General features: G+C 43.3%; 1 protein-coding gene across 1 annotated transcript in view; it reads right to left on the bottom strand.

Annotated features, from left to right (window-relative positions):
- The window catches only part of LOC137518874 (regulator of MON1-CCZ1 complex-like), a 49,095-nt gene that overhangs the window by 13,291 nt on the left and 15,361 nt on the right, over window positions 1–20,443 (bottom strand). The window contains exons 5-15 of the mRNA XM_068237268.1: window positions 17,558–17,658; window positions 17,009–17,098; window positions 14,216–14,321; window positions 14,031–14,142; window positions 13,257–13,301; window positions 12,092–12,145; window positions 7,446–7,574; window positions 7,247–7,353; window positions 4,279–4,398; window positions 1,716–1,793; window positions 1,520–1,624 (exon numbers count right to left, since the gene is read on the bottom strand). Of these exons, the coding sequence (XP_068093369.1) occupies window positions 1,520–1,624; window positions 1,716–1,793; window positions 4,279–4,398; window positions 7,247–7,353; window positions 7,446–7,574; window positions 12,092–12,145; window positions 13,257–13,301; window positions 14,031–14,142; window positions 14,216–14,321; window positions 17,009–17,098; window positions 17,558–17,658 (1,047 nt within the window). The remainder of the gene's footprint in view (window positions 1–1,519; window positions 1,625–1,715; window positions 1,794–4,278; window positions 4,399–7,246; window positions 7,354–7,445; window positions 7,575–12,091; window positions 12,146–13,256; window positions 13,302–14,030; window positions 14,143–14,215; window positions 14,322–17,008; window positions 17,099–17,557; window positions 17,659–20,443) is intronic.

Here is a 20,443-nt window from a genome sequence, read left to right as displayed (position 1 = left end):
ATTTCCAATTTTGATGCAAATTTACATGCATTTCTGATTTTTGATGCAATATTTTGCAATATGCTGCGTTTTTCTTCCAACCAGCAATCAGTGAAAAATCAGAATTCTGATTTGCAGTGTAAAAGAACCCTCACTGCATCCTATTATAGCATACATAAACCCTGAACTGTTATGCTACTACTGTATATACACCAGTATGTTAACAGTTGGCTGTACTAGATTATGTTGGCTGTAACTAAGCCTAAAAAAAAAAAAAAAAAAAAAAAAAAAGTTCAACTTTTACCGGCCCCCTGCAGACATCTTGTGCCCGTTTCGGGCCATCCGAGAAAACCTTGTACTGCATCTGCACAGGACGCTCCTGGCAATGTGAGTGGCAGCGAGGAGGCAGTGGCCGGCAAGAAAGCTGGTGAACACAGAGTGAGCCGTGGCGAGGGAACGGAATAAGGCCAGTACTGGCGCAGGCACAGGACATCTGCAAGGGGCTGGTAGAAGCCCCAGGTAAGTTAAACTTCTTCTTTTAACTACCTAATGACCGCGTCATGCCGATGGGCGTAAACGCAGCAGCCCCAGGACCGCCTAAGGCCAACTGGCGTAAAGTCCTGGAGCTGCAGTTTTTCAGGGAATGGCCCCGCGCATGCGCGATCGTTCCCTGCCAGTTTATGGAGTGGAGCTCCGTGATTAGCCTGATAGCCGCCGATCGCGGCTAGCAGGCTGTTTGTAAATGAAAGGGGAAAGAAATCCCCTTTGTTTACATGCGTACAGCGCTGCGGTTTCCAGCGGTACTGTACAAGATCGGCGATCCCCAACCTCTGATTGGCCCGGGGATCGCCGTCCTCTCATAGGCTGATGCCTATAAGAGGCGGAACAGGACGGATCGCTGTCCTGTTCAAGTCTGTGCATGAAGGGGAGGAGGGAAGGGGAGGAAGGGATAAACAGCCGTATACAAGCTGCAAAAAAAAAAAAAAAAAAAAAAAAAAAACAACCGCCACAGCGATCGGACACCTTAGGCGGCATGTCCCCTTAGGGAGGAAAAAAAAAAAAAAAAAAAAAAGAGGGCAGTCCGATCGCTGGGCTCCATAGCTGGGCTGTGCAGGAGGCTGAAAAGCCTGCACAGCCCAGTGCAACAACAAAGAGCCTGGTCATTAAGGGGGTTTAACACTGTGGTACTCAAGTGGTTAAACAACTTACCAGTTATCCTTGAAATAAAACAAAGTTTAAAAAAAAAAAAAAAAAAAAAAGGAATCAAAAAGCAGTGCATATAAAGTCTATAACACCCAGATGATTCTCATGCTAGCAACCAAACTTATCAGGGTATCTGTGAAACATAGTACCACTGACAGAAGGGGTTGTTTTGTCTGCACTTATTCATTGGCTAGCAGCGGAGACGCATACTGCTCATCTGCCAGAGAAACTATGCTGACCAAAGTAAACAACATGGAGGCGAATCCTCATTAATGATCGTTTAGCAATTCACTTGTGTCACTTAGATATTCCCAATCAGACATGAGACTGAGCATACCAGAGGCTTGGAGTCGCTGAGCACATGATACTGCAGGAACTGGTGGAGCATGTAGAAGAGATTGTGCTGCACCAATGTCTTTATTACCAGTTCATACAGGTAGTGCTGCAAGAAACAGAGGAGGGTAGTAGGGGGTTACACATCAAAGAATGCTACAGATGGTAGAATATAACAGCAAGACATAATGTACATATACCTGTACAGGGATCTGAAACTGGTTCAGGGAACGGATATATTCCATGAGGACAGCAATGATGAATTTGTGTGGTGCCTCCTGTGGAAGAAAAAAATGTGAGCGGTAGCTGGAGATTTGCCAGCGACTTGTTACCCTGTACGCCCCAAAATCAGGCGCAGTGTTCTACCCAGGCTGTTTTAGCCGGGTACTCCACCCGGCTAGTTTTGGTGAGCACCCGGCTGTCATCGACTCACCTTCTCCTCTGCTATAAGCAGAGAAGCGCTGGCCCTGCATTCTATCATCTCGCCAACCCAGCTACTTTTTCATGCCACCCGGCTGGCAAACATTTCTGGGGAGAACACTGAAGCTGATCCCCTAAACTACAGTACAGTATGTATGCAGAATCTAAGCCAAGAGAAACTCAGCATTGCTGGTTCAGAAGTGTTCAGTAACAGACAACTAAAAGCGATCCTGTATCACGCCAAACTGGTGGTAAAGCTACAAACTAAGCAATCTTACCACCTCAGCAGCACTGCCCGATATCACCAAGGCCAGATTTATACTTTTATTGCCTCTAGGCCAAGTATATTGGGTCTCCCCTTCTAACGGCGGCAGCACCCCTCCCATTCCATGTGCCACCCCTTCTTCCATCTGTGTCATCCCTGTACTGCAGACCTTTCTCTTGGACATCAGCTTCCCTTTTCATGTGTTGCTCCCCATTTAAAGCCTTTTCTATATGTAGCAACCCATGTTTCATGTCCTGCACGAAGGTGAGAAGAAAAGACTGGCACCAGATGTCAACAATGCATGGGTCCGATTCACCGGATTCCGTATTCAATGCATACACGTGCAACTCTAAACAAAGCACTGTAATGGTAGCAAAGAGAAAAATAGAGGCACTGTGCTTGCAAAAAAGATATACCTTTAATCCACGGTGGGGAGACGCATCAGGGTGAACAGTGTCCAGGTACCCCTATGGGCTGCAGCCACCCAAGGCCTGGGCCTTCGTGGCCTTTCAAGAAATTCAGCCCTGGCCATCACAGACTGGGCTTCAGGGAGTCTGAAGGGTCCCTGAATGTAACTGGATTCACAATGCAGATATACCTTCCTCTATCCATACCATACTTGCTTCTACCAAATGCTATACTTCCCTCTCCCTGTGCTAGCCACATCCCACCTGATCTCTGGCTGCATGACTGAATAACTTCTACTTCAATGCTACTCGGGTTGGGGGAAGAGGCATGCCAGTCATATCATGGTGGCATAGTGGATAGCCCTGCAGCGCTGGGTTCCTGGCTCCAATCCCAGCCAGGACATTATCTGAATGGAGTTTGTATGTTCTCCCCACGTCTGTTTAGGTTTCCGCCCACATCCCAAAAACATACAGATAAGTTAATTGATTACACCCTAAACTACAATGGACATAGGACACACACACACACACACACACACACACACAGTAAAGCACTGAGGAAGATGTCAGCACTATATAAAGGCTAAATAATAATACATAATATCCATAGTCAGATTCTAACTAACTAGCGAGACATGCAAAACACAATTTGCTCACTCCCACCTAAAGCACTTTCCTACCTTTATCTGGTCAGCAGGCGCCAGTCAGCCAATCAGGTATACTGTCATACACCCTTTGCCTGCTGTACCAAATCTAGCAGGAATTGCATAAATTAGTATTCAGGTGGGAGGCTTCGGTTGGACATAATCGTAGATTACATCTTTTACAGGGACGCCCCGTGTAGGCACATCTATCCAACACGAGCCCCCTCCCTAACCACTCACCTGTCAACCGCATCCTGGAAGCTGCAGACAAAAATTAAAATCACAAACACTGGTTCGCACGGTAGTTTGGGGGCCCCAGCCAGTGAGAGAGACTGGGGGCCCCGGCTGTCATGCGAACCAGTGTTTGTGATTTTAAATTTCTTTTTTTACAGCTTCCAGGATGCGGGTTGACAGGTGAGTGGTTAGGGAGGGGACTGTGTGGGAGATGTCCCTGTAAAAGATGTTATCTACGATTACGTCCAACCGAAGCCTCCCACCTGAATGCTACCTAATTTATGCAATTCCTGCTAGATTTCGTACAGCAGGCAAAGGGAGTATGACAGTACATCTGACTGGCTGACTGGCGCCTGCTGACCAAATAAAGGTAGGAAAGTGCTTTAGCTGTGAGTAAGCAAATTGTGTGTTTTGCAGTCAGCATTCAGTTCAGAGGCAGTGGAGGTGAATTCCCTGGTGGTGAGAGGTCTAGGGCCCGCCCGCACCTTCTGGGTATCGCATGGTAGTTTGGGGGCCCCGGCCAGTGAGAGAGACTTGGTCCCCGGCTGTCATGCAAACCAGTGTTTGTAACTAGCGAGACATGCAGGAATTCAACAGCTGAGCTGAGGAATAGCACCCCCTGCACTACACTTATACAGCAAACTACTACCGGGTCACTTTATGGCCTACCTCCAGACATAGGAATATTAAAACCCAGGTGACCCTCAGCTTCTAAACATCCAGCCAATCAGAATAGCTTTCCCTGCAAGAGCAATCTTGCGCTATGGTTTCTCACTTTCTCACACAGACTCACCTTGAGGTCAGTGAACACGGATAACACATGCGTGTACATGTCTGACTGGTCTATGACAGCTTGTCCTCGCACAGGCCTCTTCACAAGAGCATTGCTTCTGCCTTGGTTGGTCTCCACTGCCTGTACCACAGAATACCACAGAGTCAGCATTGCCAGGTTCAGCACTGTACAAACAGATATTACAATAACTGCGCCCCACTCCTCAGCTTAAATGTTTCTGGCATGGAGGATTTCTACTTAGATAGTCAATGAGATGCAAAGCCCAGCTTGCATACAAATTGAGGGTAAATTGTATGCATCTTAGCATTGGGAAAATCAAATACAAATCAAATTTCCACTGATTTTGATTGGCGCAGATTCCAAGCTGAATAAAGTTTGCATTACAGGACAAGTGATGTGAGAAGTATATTGGAGCTGCCATATTTATTTATTTTTAAGCAATACCAGTTGCCTGGCTACCCTGCTGATCCTCTGCCTCTAATACTTTTATCCATAGACCCTGAACAAGCATACAACATATCAGGTGTTTCTGACATTGTCAGATCTGACAAGATTAGCTGCATGCTCATTTCTGGTCTTATTCAAACACTGCTGCAGCCAAATAGATCAGCAATGCTGCTAGGCAACTGGTATTGGTTAAAAGGAAAAAAATATGGCAGCCTTCATATTCTTACTTCAGTTGTCCTATAGATATGCATGCATACCAAAATTATTAGCATACCATTGTTAAGGGGCCCATACACTGGTCAATTTCAGCATTCAATCGATCACAAATCGATGTCCGATCACACAGCCGATCGATTTGCGGCCGATTTGGATCGTTTTGATCCATCTGACAGGATGGAAAATCTAGGTCGATCTGCTGCTGGCAACAGATCGATGGCCCATAGAGTTGCATTGGATCTAATGCCCTTACATCGATTTTTAATAGATTTCCAATAGATTTCATTCTGAAATCTATTGGAAATCTGTTCCTAGTATGTGGCGCACATCAGACAGATTCCTGTCAGATTCGACCTGACAGGCATCTGACAGAAACCTGATGGTCGATTGAAAACTTGGCGCGCCTGGGTTGATCATGCTAATAATGTTGGTCTCCCATACTTGACCTTTTTCTAATTATTTATCTATTATGCACATGGTCTTGTCTGATAATGTTATCTTAATTGTTTTATATAAAGTCTGTTTCGCTTTAACTTGATACTTTATATCCCTGGTGGTTGTAAGTTTTGTAAGTTTTATACTTCCCTTTTGTTACTTTTCTACTCCCTCTACTTTTTCTTCCCTTTTACTTCACGCCCTATCACAAATTGATTTATATATCCTCTCCATATCTGTTATGTGCTCTTCACAAATCTAACAATGTCTTACTTACTGAACTCCTGCATTTAATGCACATATTATACTGATACTTTCGTTTTCTACAATAAAAACCTTTGAAACTAGAAAGCTGGTGCTCGACTTTGCTGCAAATCTATCAGTGTATGGCCACATTTCTAGTGAGCAGCAACTTAACCATGCCACCCCTTCCCAGAAGACATCTCTCCACCACGAGATCCCAGCAAAGGACATGGCTGCAGTTTACCACTAGGGTATCTGCAGTCTTCTTAGCACATGTAATCTTATCTTAATACACGTGAAATTAGGAGGAAATGGCCAAAGAGGATTTGCACATTTGGGAGTAATGCATCATGGGAATCCAGTTACTCACTTACAGCTGAATTATTGCAAATTCCTTCTGTTTAAAGCAAATCTGAGGTGAAAAACTTATGAGGTAATGAATTACATGTATAGTACAGCTAAGAAATAGAACATTAGTTGCAAAGAAAATAGTCTCATTGTTTTCCAGTACAGGGAGAGTTAAAAAAAAAAAAAAAAAAAACTTGTCATCTATGCAAAATAGCTTTTTGGAGCTATTCCACCAATTTAGGTCAGACAGTCCTGTTTTCTGAAGCACTTGAACAGCCAAGAAACCATGAGAGACAGCTTGAGATAAGCTTTTACTGCAGGGAAGTTCAAAGGATCATTATTTCTGCTTTGCTTTATAGCTTAAAATACAGAATTTGGTTTCTAAACAGCAAATGACAGAATGATTCAATGTTAAAAATAAAGCTATACAACTGAAAATAAAAATATGAGACTCTTTGCTACTAATGTTCTATTAAAGTGGATCCGAGATGAACTTTTACTCATTGCATAATTGTGTTCCTTACATATAGTTTATAGGGCATTCCTCAAGCCAAATACTTGTTTTGTTTAAATACCCTAATTTCCTATAAACTAAATAAGCTACACCCACAGCTTCTCCAGAGTGCCTTGGTGCTTGCAAGGGATTGTGGGATTTCAGTCTGGGCAGGTGAAAAAGGTGTTACTAGCTATAGATTTCAGAGGCAGAGTTTTCACAATCTGAGAGATGCAGTGCAGATACAGATCAGTTGCCTGTGTAATGGAGGAGATAAGAGTGGAGTTTTCACAGAATATGCCGATTAGCATGCCTAGATACAGATAAGCTTGCCTGTGTGTGCGATTGTGTAATAGTGACAAGCAGAAAACATGTCTGCTCCCATTGTATCACAGGAAAAATTATTAATATACTGTTGAAGCTGTTTGAAGATAGATTTGCTGTGTAAACTATCTAAACTTTAGATAAGATATATAGACAAGTCACTTGTTATATTTAGTTTTTCATCTTGGATCCGCTTTAATTATCTGTACTACACTTAAATTCATTATGTAAGCTATTTTTTTTTTCACTTCAGGTTAGCTTTAAAGAAAGCAAAATGACATTGGGCTTGAATACATTTCCCAATCTATGAATGAAAGTTGTGCTCTTGGAGGACAATAGAACGCTGCTTAATCATAGCTGCAGGTATGTGAATGGTTTGCATTATTGCCATGGAGACATCTCCAGATTTCCAGGAAACCATACAGGACCACTGAATATGGACTAGGCCCGCAGACATCTTACCACTGTGTAGCTGTGCTCAGCCTCTAGGTATTTCTTATATTCACAGTTGAGTTTATCGAAGACTGTAGCAACAACTGGCAGCGATGCCCTATCGATCTCTGACAACACTAGGGAATGAATAACAACATAATGGCAATGCCTGGATGAGAGCAGTTACAATGGGTACGATTTGCTATCATCTGTTCCTGATAATACTTACTTTGTGAGCACACTGATAAAATAACAGATTTACAATCTTTACGCTGAAGCAGAAAATCCATTAGCCGACCTTTGTCTGTCAGTAAGTGTACAATGGGCTGCAGCTTAACGCGGAGGTACCACAGGTATCCTGAGGGCACAAAGCAGGGAAAAAACAGCACCATCACCACAAGCTGTCATCAGATCACTGGCATTGCTCAGAAGCTGTGGACTGGGAGAGGGTGGACTGCACATTTTTAAATCATTGGCATCAAATTCCCTTATTGCTTCCTGACTATACCTGAGAAAAGTACAATAACCCAGTGGCAAAGGCAAATACACAATTGCAACTCAAAATGCTCATTAAAAAGTACCTGAGGTGAGAGGGATATGAAGGCTGCTATGTTTATTTCCTTATCCTGCTGATACTCTGCCTCTAATACTTTTAGCCACAGACCCTGAACAAGCATATGCAGCAGATCAGGTGTGACATTTTTGTCAAATCTGACAAGATTAGCTGCATGCTTGTTTCTGGTGTTAGGGCCCGTTCACATTTACAAGTGCAGAACGCCGACGATTTCCGCCGGCGTTTTGCGGGAGTGATTTTCCCGCGATTAGCGCGGAAAAATCACTGGACACTGTGGCGGTTTTGAAGCGATCGCGATTAGCGTGCTAATCACGATCGCTAGTCGCCGGCAAACCGCAGCATGCAGCACTGTTGCGGTTATCGCTAACCGCAACTGCGGCAGTGAGAACACTGCCACTCGCTACATTGTGTAGCGGTTTTTGCTAAACCACTAGTGGTTTGCCGTGAGCAGGAATCGCGCGATTCCCGCTCAGGTGAGAACGGGCCCTAATAGATACTCCTGCAGCCAAATGAATCAGCATGGGTTTCGGGTACTTGGTTATTAAAGTGGACCTGAGCTCTTGCACAGGACACAAGGAAAACATAACAGAAATGCACCCTGTATGTATTTAAAGAGTTTAGCCTACGTAATTCCCTCACATTTGTGTCTAATCACTAGTTGCAATTTGATCTCCCTGTGTCACATGACTGCCTATGGCATATGAACAGATAAGCCCATTTGAAAATACAGGCTGTAAACAATGTCTGCTTCCATGAATCAGGAAGTAGAAACCATACAGAATAATTTTAGGATTTATATCAGCTGTAACAAAAAAAATGTTTTTTTGTTTAAAGGTTATTATGCTGTTGTGCATCTTTTAAAGCAGAGAGGAGTTCTGAGTTCAGGTCCACTTTAAAAGAAAATAAATATGGCAGCCTCCATATCACTCTCACCTCGAGTTCCCTTTAATGATGATTTCAGAGACCTATGTGAAATGTGTACAGGTGTACTCTGACATCCACCAAGAACTTGGTACGATCAGGCATGCTATGATGTTATTGTTACATGCACTGACAGCTCCCTCCCCTCTCCACATAGAGCTGAACAAGCTGCTTGGCAAATAACCAAGCAGCTTATTTGCACAGCAAAACGTCGCACAAAATGATCAAGCATAATTTTAGTAGACCAGTGCTGACAGTGTATACAGTACGGTACTTTGCTCAAGGGCTGGTTCACACCAGTGCAGTGCACAGTATTCAATCTGCAAGGATATCAGGCAATGCGTTGTAACCAATGTCTGATATACTTGCTGCTGTGGAGCTGTGTAACCCTACATGAATGTTGTGCAGTACACATCTTCTTGCTCTGTGCAGAGTTGAGCTGTTCAGTATAATAATCATTGGGAGTCATTTCTGCACAGGGCAGTAATGCAGGTGGTCTTCTGCTCTGGTATAATGCACGGCCGGCTCTAGCGTGGGGCAAGAGGGGGCGATAATTACTCTGCCCCCTCAAACGGGTGGGGTGGCAGCGGAGAGAGAAGAGGGAGCGATGGGCATAGCTGTGGGGAAGGGGGGACGTCTTCCCCCCCCCCCTTCCCTCACCTTAGGGCTCCCCCTCTCTCTAGCTTTCCCCTCCAGATATCAGCGGCTGGCAGCGGCGGTAGAACACTTCATCGCTTCCCAGCGCGGGAGAGCGAGAGATCTGTGCGTCGCTACTCTGGTCTAGACTAGACCAGAGTAGTTGCGGTGGCGCACAGATCTCTGTCCTGCGCTGGGAAGAGAGGAAGTGTTCTACCGCCGCTGCAAGATGCTGATATCTGGAAGGAAAGGCAAGAGGAGAGGGGGAGCCCCAACGTGAGGGAAGGGGGGGGGGGAAGACGTCCCCACTGCTGTGCCCATTGCTCCCTCTTCTCAGACTCCGCTGCCACCCCACCTGGGGACATCTATACACCTGGCTATACTGGGGAGTTGGGACACGGTAAGTCCTGACCACATATACTGGGGACCAGGGATGCTCAAATCCGAATTCAGGTGAATCCGGATAGTTGCTATCCGGATTTCACCCAGTAAACCTGTGCGTCAAGCTTACCTCGCCTGTAATTGACTTCTGGCTAATTGCATACTTCCTGTGTTGAATGTTTACTTATGTTGGCCTATGGCCATGTTGTGTTATAAAAATTCAATAAAATGATCTGTAAAAAAAAAAAAAAAAAAAAAAAAAAAAAAAAAAAAAGCTTACCTGTCTGACGTCTTCTTCGGTCCGTCCCTCGGCGCCTCCCACGATGCGATCCACGCAGCGGTCACGTGAGTACAAACACTTCCTCCAGGTTGAAGGAGGAAGTGTTTGTAGTCACGTGATGCGCACGGACCGCATCGTGGGAGGCGCCGAGGGACGGACCGAAGAAGACGACAGACAGGTAAGCTTGACACCCCCCCCCCCCCCCCCTCACGTTAACTGGGTAAAATTCGGATAGCAACTATCCGGATCCACCCGAATTCGGAATTGAGCATCCCTGCTGGGGACACCTATAGCCCTGGCAACATATACACCTGGCTACATATGCTGGGGACAACTATACACCTGGCTACATATACTGGGGACAGCTATACACCTGGCTACATATACTGGGGACAGCTATACACCTGGCTACATATGCTGGGGACATATACACCTGGCTACATATGCTGGGGACAACTATACACCTGGCTACATCTGCTGGGGACAACTATACACCTGGCTACATATACTGGGGACAGCTATACACCTGGCTACATATGCTGGGGACAGCTATACACCTGGCTACATATGCTGGGGACATATACACCTGGCTACATATGCTGGGGACAACTATACACCTGGCTACATATACTGGGGACAGCTATACACCTGGCTACATATACTGGGGACATATACACCTGGCTACATATGCTGGGGACATATACACCTGGCTACATATGCTGGGGACAACTATACACCTGGCTACATATGCTGGGGACAACTATACACCTGGCTACATATACTGGGGACAGCTATACACCTGGCTACATATGCTGGGGACATATACACCTGGCTACATATGCTGGGGACAACTATACACCTGGCTACATATGCTGGGGACAACTATACACCTGGCTACATATACTGGGGACATATACACCTGGCTACATATACTGGGGACAACTATTCACCTGGCTACATATACTGGGGACAACTATTCACCTGGCTACATATACTGGGGACATATACACCTGGCTACATATACTGGGGACAACTATTCACCTGGCTACATATACTGGGGACATATACACCTGGCTACATATACTGGGGACATATACACCTGGCTACATATACTGGGGACAACTATTCACCTGGCTACATTTACTGGGGACAACTATACACCTGGCTACATATGCTGGGGACAACTATACACCTGACTACATATGCTGGGGACAACTATACACCTGGCTACATATACTGGGGACAACTATTCACCTGGCTACATATACTGGGGACAGCTATACACCTGGCTACATATACTGGGGACATATACACCTGGCTACATATACTGGGGACATATACACCTGGCTACATATACTGGGGACAACTATTCACCTGGCTACATATACTGGGGACAACTATTCACCTGGCTACATATACTGGGGACAACTATTCACCTGGCTACATATACTGGGGACAACTATTCACCTGGCTACATATACTGGGGACATATACACCTGGCTACATATACTGGGGACATATACACCTGGCTACATATACTGGGGACAGCTATACACCTTTTTGACTGCCCCCCTCCTATGTGCCTGTCTAGAACCGGCTCTTGTATAATGTATGGACACCACATTCCTCTAGTAAGAAGATGAACTTTTTGGCCTTTGATGAAGCAGGTTAGTGAAATGGTCATCAGGCTGTACATCCTTGGCACCCACCCATTTACAGAGGCTCATGTACATTTATGGTACATGTTTGCTTAATTCCTATGATGAACTTTTTTGTGAACCTGAAAAATTAAGACATTCATCTGCAGTCCCAGATTCTGTTACTTCATTGCACTGAATTGTAAATGTGCCCATCTCTACCCCCACTGGCAAAGTCACATGACCGGTCCCCTACTTATGCCATCACCAGCATCACATGAAGAAGCAGAGTTTGAGTTTGGAAGACTGTTACTGAGGGAAGAAGGAGCATACATAATTCACAAATCAGGCCCCGGTCCCAATATCAGGCCCAGGTCCCAATACACACCTGGATACAGGTGTAACTACAGCTACAAGGGAAGAGCTATAAATATGTGGAATCTTACCTTCACTGGCGCTGATTATAATATCTGGCTGGAAGACAATCCAAGAGGAGGAATCTACCAGTTAAAGAATATACATGGGGTATATGGAAATAATAAACATAAGAAAAACAGAGTAACGCTATTCCCTTACAACACACACCTGGTCAGATTGGGTAACCATCATCTAATGTCTGAACACAGTGATGTGTGCAGCAATAGACCAACTGGTTATGTATAAGTACATACTGCACAAGAAACATGGACTGAACATACAGGTGCCATTATCTACTCATCATGGCAGATCCTGTCCTGCAGAGAGGCACTAATCAAGTTTTAGGTCCACTTCTTGATTACACCAGGTTAGACTGCAGGGTTTTCAGCAAGCTTTCAACTCATCAGAGACTAGAAACTGATTATTCTGATGCCCAATGTGACCACACACTTCTGGATGAAGCTGAAGTATTCCATGGTATGTAAGAAATTGCACAAAAATAAATATGCAGTCATAAAGAACACGAGTACATGTCACATTCCAGAGACAAAAAGGCATGCTGCACATATCAAGACTGTATTTGTATAATAGCTTTAAAGGACAACTGTAAAGAGATGGATCAGCAGGTAGAAGGATAGCCGGCACATGCAGATATAGCAGCGTAAAAAAGCTTTATTCTTTAAGGCTTCATGCAAAAAGCAAGGCACAGTACTTCAAATAGAATCAGTCCTACCCGATACTGGAGTGGCTGTGGGGTGAGGTGGGAGCGGTGGGGACCGCCTTACGACCGTTTCGCTCTCCTGAGCGTCTTCAGAGGCAATGCGCAAGAGATGGATATCTAAAAAGAGATGGATATGGCCATATTTATTTACTTTTAAACAATACCAGTTGCCTGGCTATTCCTGCTGATTCTCTGCCTCTAATACTTTTAGCCATAGACCCTGAACAAGCATGCAGCAGATCAGGGGTTTCTGATATTATTATTAGATCTGATGAGATTAGCTGCATGCTTGTTTCTGGTCTGATTCAGACACTACTGCAGCAAAACAGACAAGCAGGGCTGCCAGGCAACAGGTATTGTTTAAAAGAAAATAAATATGGCAGCCTCCATATCCCTCTCGTTACACTTGTCTTTTAAGGACACCTCTTACTTTCCATTCACAGTATCATTGCACATCCTTCTAGAAAGGATACAGAGTTTGCAGGAAGTTGGGAGCTGTCCGGTCACAGCTGAAGGACCTGTGGAAGCAAGAACATATCTCTGTTTATACTTAGTTTTTTTCTGTATTCTAGCCTGTTAAATCTAATTAGTCTTAAAAACAACAAATGATCTTTGTAGAGCTTTGGCCAAAATGGATTTTTTCCAGCGAAAAGGCTATGGCAGTCTTGTTTGGGTGATTTTCCATCAGCTCTTTCTTCCAGTACCTATTGGTATCTGGACAAATTGTGAGGTGAATTTTAAAATGTCACTAAAGAGGACTTAAAGGACCACTCCAGCAAAAAAAGTAAGCAGTTAAAATCTGACAGAATGGACATGTTTTGGACTAGTCCATCTCCTTATGGAGTATTCTCAGGGTATTCTTTGTTTTCTGAAGCATTTCCTGAGCGGCAGTTTAACCGCCAAAACAGTAAGATACCAGCCAGCTTCCCTACTCACTTGCACACTATTTTGGCAGTTAGACTTAGCAACTGCCTTACAGGAAATGCTTTTGAAATCCAAAGGAAACCTTGAGAATGCTCCATGAGGAGATGGACAAGTCCAAAACCTGCCAATTCTGTCAGATTTTAACTGCTTACTTTTTTCATTGAAGTGGTCCTTGAACGATAAATTCCCCAATGGGAGACAATCAGCGTGGAGAAATGTCTCCGGTAAGGAGAAACATTTAAGACAGCAGTGGAAGCTTGACAGGCTTTCTAAGTCTTTACTATATTGCTAAGTGGCTTTAGCATCTTGATGTGGATAGGTACCGGTCACAGGGATCTGATAGGGTTGTATAGAGCGAGCAGGTAGCACCGGCTGGTGTAACATCACTGCGCCGTCATTTTCTCCCCGCAGACGAATATCAAAGATTACAGAGGTCTGAGATGGAGACATGCAAAGAGTCAGTGCCAGAAAATATACAAGCTAATACCATAATAATATAGCTTCTCACCTCAGTGTCCTGGTGATGGACCACAACCAAGTTATCTACAACATTGAGTGCAAACTTCCCCGTTCTGTTCAGTTTCAAGATGTGCATCTTTTTACAAGACCCCTCCCTAAAAAAAATTGAATGAATATACAAAAAACAATATCTGGTAATCCAATACAAAATAGAACTCATGAATTAACTCTAGATGCAGAGTACAAGTAAACTTCTACTGAACAAAGCTGCCAGCTCTTTGGCACAATTTTACAAACAGGGGCCTAATATGGTGTACATTTAAAAATGGGCGTGGATTTAGTGTATAGCAGAATAATAGTAACTTTATCCATATTCTATTTTCTACTATTTCCGTTAGTAGAATATAAATAAATGTATAGATATGCTACTATCACCTCACCCTAACCTAACTGAGACCATCACTGTGACTACCACTACCCCCCAAATCAGAGGGATCAAACTATTTGACAGACTGGGTGGCAATCTATGCGTGTATGGCGACCTTTAATCTGCAGGAGAAGTAAGGAGAATCTTCCTCTATAACCTAGGTTCTCAACAAGTGGTACACATACGCCAGGGGTACTTGGGCTTCATGTTATATTTAAAGTTGTAGAAAATGATAAATTATATATAAACAACACCAAATTAGTATTTTAGATAATAAAAAGGGAGGCAGGAAACGTGGGTACCCGGTAGCCCAGCGTCTATTTTTCATCCATGCATTAAAAGCAATATGTAACTCTAGGAAAGCAGTTTATAAACATTATCTGTGTCAAGGGGTATTTGAAATAATTTCTGCCATATCAAGGTGTACTTGGCAAGCTACAGGCATTGAAGGGGTGCATAGCAAAATAATGCTGAGAAACACTGCTCTATGACACATTCCTCACAATAACTGAACAAGGTTTAGAGACAAACCCCTCTGTCTGATGTGTAAAACAGTCACAGTGGAGTCACAACAACTGAAGGGAATGTATATGTAGAATACGTAGTACTATATATTGTGATCCTATTTAAATCATATAAATACTAAGCCTAAATGTATTAGTACATCAAATTAATTTAATGAGCCAAGTCATTTTGAAACAGATGTGGAATTGGTCTTGCAGTTCGCAGTAGTTATGTGTGTTTGCACTCAAGAACTTGTTTAACCTCTTCTTGACTTCAATGACTGAAATCTATGACCTGTTTGGGGGTTGTTCCTGCCAGGGCATAGATTTCAATCATCCCTGCTGTGCATCCGTTCTCCTTTGATGTTCCTGTGCTGCCCGTGTCACTGCACCCACTCGTTCTGCTGTCACACGGGCAGCAGAGATTCTGGGTGTTGGTCAGGACCTGCGATTGCAGTGAGCTAATCACTGTAATCATATGGCTTAAAGGGCAACTGAAATGAGAGGAAAATGGAGGCTACCATATTTATTTCCTTTCAAACAATACCAGTTGCCTGGCAGTGCTCCTGGTCTATTTGGCTGTAGTAGTGACTGAATCACACTAGAGACAAGCATGCAGATAATCTTGTCAGATCTGACAAAGTCAGAAACACCTGATCTGCTGCATATGCTTGTTCAGGGTCTATGGCTAAAAAAGTATTAGAGGCAGAGGATCAGCAGGGCAGCCAGGCAACTGGTATTGCTTAAAGGGAAATAAATATGACAGCCTTCATACTGCTCTCACTTTAGTTGTCCTTTAAAAGGGCACAGACGGCTCTAATCTTAAATAAGCCTGAGCGGTCTGGTCCGAAAAAGGTTAAAGTGAAAATAAGGTTAGGTTCACAATAGTAAAATAATCGGTAAAAATTACCAATATTCCACTGTCACATTAACCATTGCCCGATAGTAGAATATCGTTAATGTTACCAATATTCTACTAGTGGCTATCCCCGCCTCCCAAATTACTGTGGTGCCCCTTTTACATGTATGTGTTTGAAAAGGCTAAACATGAGAACATGGGGTCAGTGCAGTAACGATTTTAAAAATAGCAGCATATCCATGTGAGATATCAAGGTTGTAGTTCTAGTCATAGCAGATAATGTGGCGCTATGGGAACTCCCTACAGAGAGCCCAAATCAGTTTGGCTACATTTTTACATAAAGACATGTGGTCCTGTTTAGAGAAAGGAGGTGAAGGGAACAATGAATAAGGCCTCACATTGGATACAGCTACACTACAACTATCCTGCACCCTTCACCAATCAGTACAGCTTTATGTTGGAGGAGATATCCCTAGTCAAGTCATGTTGGGTTACACTGGATGGTCAATGAGATGCCAATAACACCCCCCCCCCCCCTTCCCCCGCACATTTCATAATGGAAGTTCAAAGGTAAGGAGGAGAGATCAGTCAACATGTGAACCCTTTAGGGTTGGTACACAATGGCTGCATTTTGTGCTGAGCATGTGTTTTAAAAAATGAACCCTCATTGACTTGAATGAAAATTGCAGTGTTTTTGCTGAGGATGTGTTTTTCAAGACCAAAATGCAGCCAGCGAGTACCAGCCCTCATTGAGGAATTTAAATGAAAAATAAAGCAGTTTCATCTGGATTTTTTTGTTTTGTTTTAGTAGAGAGCAATGTCTCCATTAATATTCCCCTACTTCAGACTACCAATCATCCCATGAACATAATTATCAGACAGAAGACACAACACATGTACAAGCAGCCTGTCAGCAGAATATAAAGTGCCTGAGGGATATGAGAGAAGATGAAGAGCTAAACTCAACTTCATGTCAGAGTCAGAGACAGTGACCCAGCATGTTCACATATTCCCACAGATTACGGCAATGGCTGTAGAAGTCAATTTCCTTACCGTGGCAGATGATAAAGGACGACTTCGGCTCCAGGACTGCTGGAAGCTTTTGCATGATGTCTCAAGAACAAGATGTAAAGCTGGCCATATCTAGGATGAATAGACAAACAGATCATGACTAACATTATCCATTTAAACATGGCTGAAGACAGCTGTACGGAATTAAGTCATCGTATTAGAATGGCACCTGTGGTGATATACAGTTGGTTCTTAAAGAGGAACTGCAGTAACGTAAAATAATATAATGAATAATAAAACTGCTAATTTCTTTTATATCGATTTATAAATAATTACACTACAAAATACACATAGGACATATGGCTATGGTAGGGACCAGATTGTGAGCTCCTCTGAGGGACAGGTCGTAAACTAGAAAATATACTATGTACAGCACTGCAGAAGATGTTGGCGCTATATAAATACTACGTAATAATATTTAAGACAAGTCGAGATACATGAAGGGGAAAAAAAACCCCACTTTCATGAGAATTCTCTCTACAAAATACACACAATACATACACCTACTTTCTCTATGTATTCCATACTCACATTGTTGCCATCGCAATGTCTCTTTCAGAAATTTTTGTTGGCTTTGGAGTAGATGTGGGCAACTCTATTTCAAACTTTGTCATCTTTGACATGGTTCCACTCTGTTGTCAGAACACAAAATATATATATTAAAAAAAAAAAAAAAAAAGTGCGATGTGAACTGCAGAGTTTGCTTACAAGCCTACAGTAGAGTTATTGTCCCAAAAATACACTAAGCAGCAACACTTCTTGAAGAACCAAGTACAGTACATTGAAACACTCTAGCAGGTGGCAGAATTTATAATATACCGTCTTTCTAGACTAAGAATGAAAAAAGTGTTGCGTTTATATTTTTGCTCAGTGTAGAAGCAACACAAAATTAATCACTTATTGTGAAAGAAAGCTTTTGGAAAAACACTTTAATGGAGAATGTGTATTGATCATTCTCACATTTGTTTTGTCACTAGAAAATACTGTATTCAGACTAAGACGCACCTTTAGAAAAGGTCACTGTGTCTTACAGTCCAAATACAGGGAGTCCCCAACTTATGAACGGCCGGCAATACGAACCACCAACCCCCGCAATGTTGGGGACTTCCTGTACTGTCCTATGACCTCTTTATCCCTGTGTGATTATTCCCACCCCTCCCACTGGGCAGTGAAATCCACAGTGGGCGCGTCTCACGAGTTCTGCAGGCGCCCATGGAGATCAGCAGCTTCTCTTCTCTCTCACACTTTCTCTTGTGCAGGTCACGTGTAACAACACGATCAGCAGAAGCCGGCATTAGGGGAAGGGTGAGGGAGAAGAGGAGCTGCTGTTCTCTGTGGGGCATCCTCAGATAAGGTTAGACATGCGAACGCTCTGAACAGAGCACGGGGGAAGCGGAGGACGACACAAAAGGCAAAAAGGAGGAGGACACTGGACAGAAAAGGGCACAGAGGAGGACACAGGGAACACAAGAGGTACAAGGTGGACTTAATTGGGGGAAAACTTCCACAAGATGCCCCTGCACCATAGACAACAGGTTTAGCATTTTTCCCCCCTGGTTTTTGTCCTCTTAACCTAGGTGCGTCTTATGGTCAGGAGATTCTTATAGTCTGAAAAATATGGTACAATATAAACAAATATCTAGTAAGCATAAGCTTGCAATAGTTACAAATCAATGTTTCCATTTTTGGGTGATCCACTCGCACCTCCAACAGTGAGCAGCATTTTTACTTTTTGCCTTAAAGGAAACCAGAGATGATCATATTTAAGAGATGTATACATACCTAGGGCTTCCTCCAGCCCCCTCCGCACGGCTCGCTCCCACACCGTCTTCCTCCGCCTTCTCCTTCTCTCGGTAGAAGCCCTGTAAGTTTGGCCAGTTGGGGTGCACTGCAGATGCACAGCCTGGCCACGGGAGTGAGATGGGGGGGCTTGGCTGCACTGCGCATGCACCAACTGGCCAAACTTACAAGGCTTCCACTGAGAGGAGAAGGCGGAAGAAGACGGAGTGGGATCAATCCCACGTGGAGGAAGCCCCAGGTATGTATAAATCTTTTAAATCTAATGGTCTCTGGTACACTTTAAAAACTCTTAGAGATGACAAGACTGAAGACCCCAGACTTGGTGTTTAGTGACTGAAAACTAGGCTGTTCTGCAGCAAATAAGGACTTTCCTGAATTTATAAAGAATTTACATGGTTTCATTAGTGAAATTTAGTATTTTTGGCATAACGGCAAAAAACATTTAAAAAATGTTAAAGCTAAAAAAAAAAAAATAGTTAAAAAAAAAATCACTTTACATTTTCTTTCTTTTCTAAGCCTGCACATTCCCTCCCAATCCACAAGTGCTATACAGTAAGACTGGCCACCACCGCAGTTTATCAACAAACATACTGGTAAGTTACCCGGCTCTGCTGCAAATTTGCTTCAAGACCGATACACACCTTCAATTTTGATTGGCCATTTTTACCACCTCCATGTAGTATGATGGTTCACAGATTTTGAAAAATATAAGTAGATTGTGAAGGTAAACTCTCACGCTACATGGAGATGGTAAAATTGGTCAGTGATTGGCCAAACAAAATTGAAAGTGTGTGACAGGCTTTAGACTGACTATGGTAGGAATTGTTGCTTATCTCGCATTAGAGACCAGTCTTTTTCTATCTTCTCCCGTTCATATAGCCATATTCAAGCATGACATTATGAGCAATATATTGGTATGATATGTCACGCATGTTTAGCTGTGTATGTCTAGATGACGTTCTAATACCAACAAACAATCTGGAACCCCTGCAATGTCCTTAAGGAACCCCGATTCAGAAAGCCTGCTATATAAACATAATAAAAATGTGGTGGGAATGGAACACAATATACCATCTAGTAGAAATGCTACAACGGCTTTGTATGGGAAATCACATGCTGATACAACTCTGAAAAGCATGTCAAATGCATTTGCCTAAAAAGTGCATTAGCGTGTGTGTATGATGGAAAGGGCTGATCCTCTGCATCTCTTGTACTCACAGACCCTGTACAAGCATCAAGATCAGATGTTTCTGACTGAATTAGCCACATGCTTGTTTCAGGTGTGATTCGGACACTAATGCCGCCAAAGAGATCTACAGGGCTGCCAAGCAACTGGTATGGTTTAAAAGGAATTATGGCACCTCTATATACTTCTCATTTCAGGTGTACTTCAAGGGGAGTGAATGGGTCCAGAAAGAGGAGGGAATGAGAGGGTGATAGGAGGGAACAAGCCTGCCTCTTCGTTTCAAAAGTGATTAGGCGAACTGGGGTTAATAAGTATATTCATTTTTTATTTTATTTTTTACATATTTTAAATTGTTAATGTCACCTTTTGGCAGCAAGAAGGCCACTCACACTCACTCTTTCTTTTGTTACCAGGAACTTTTCTTTTCATTA

Source organism: Hyperolius riggenbachi, chromosome 5 (assembly GCF_040937935.1).
Source record: "Hyperolius riggenbachi isolate aHypRig1 chromosome 5, aHypRig1.pri, whole genome shotgun sequence".
Lineage (NCBI taxonomy): Eukaryota > Metazoa > Chordata > Amphibia > Anura > Hyperoliidae > Hyperolius > Hyperolius riggenbachi.
The sequence above is the reverse complement of the archived record's forward strand: the minus strand, read 5'-3'. Positions and strand labels throughout refer to the sequence as shown.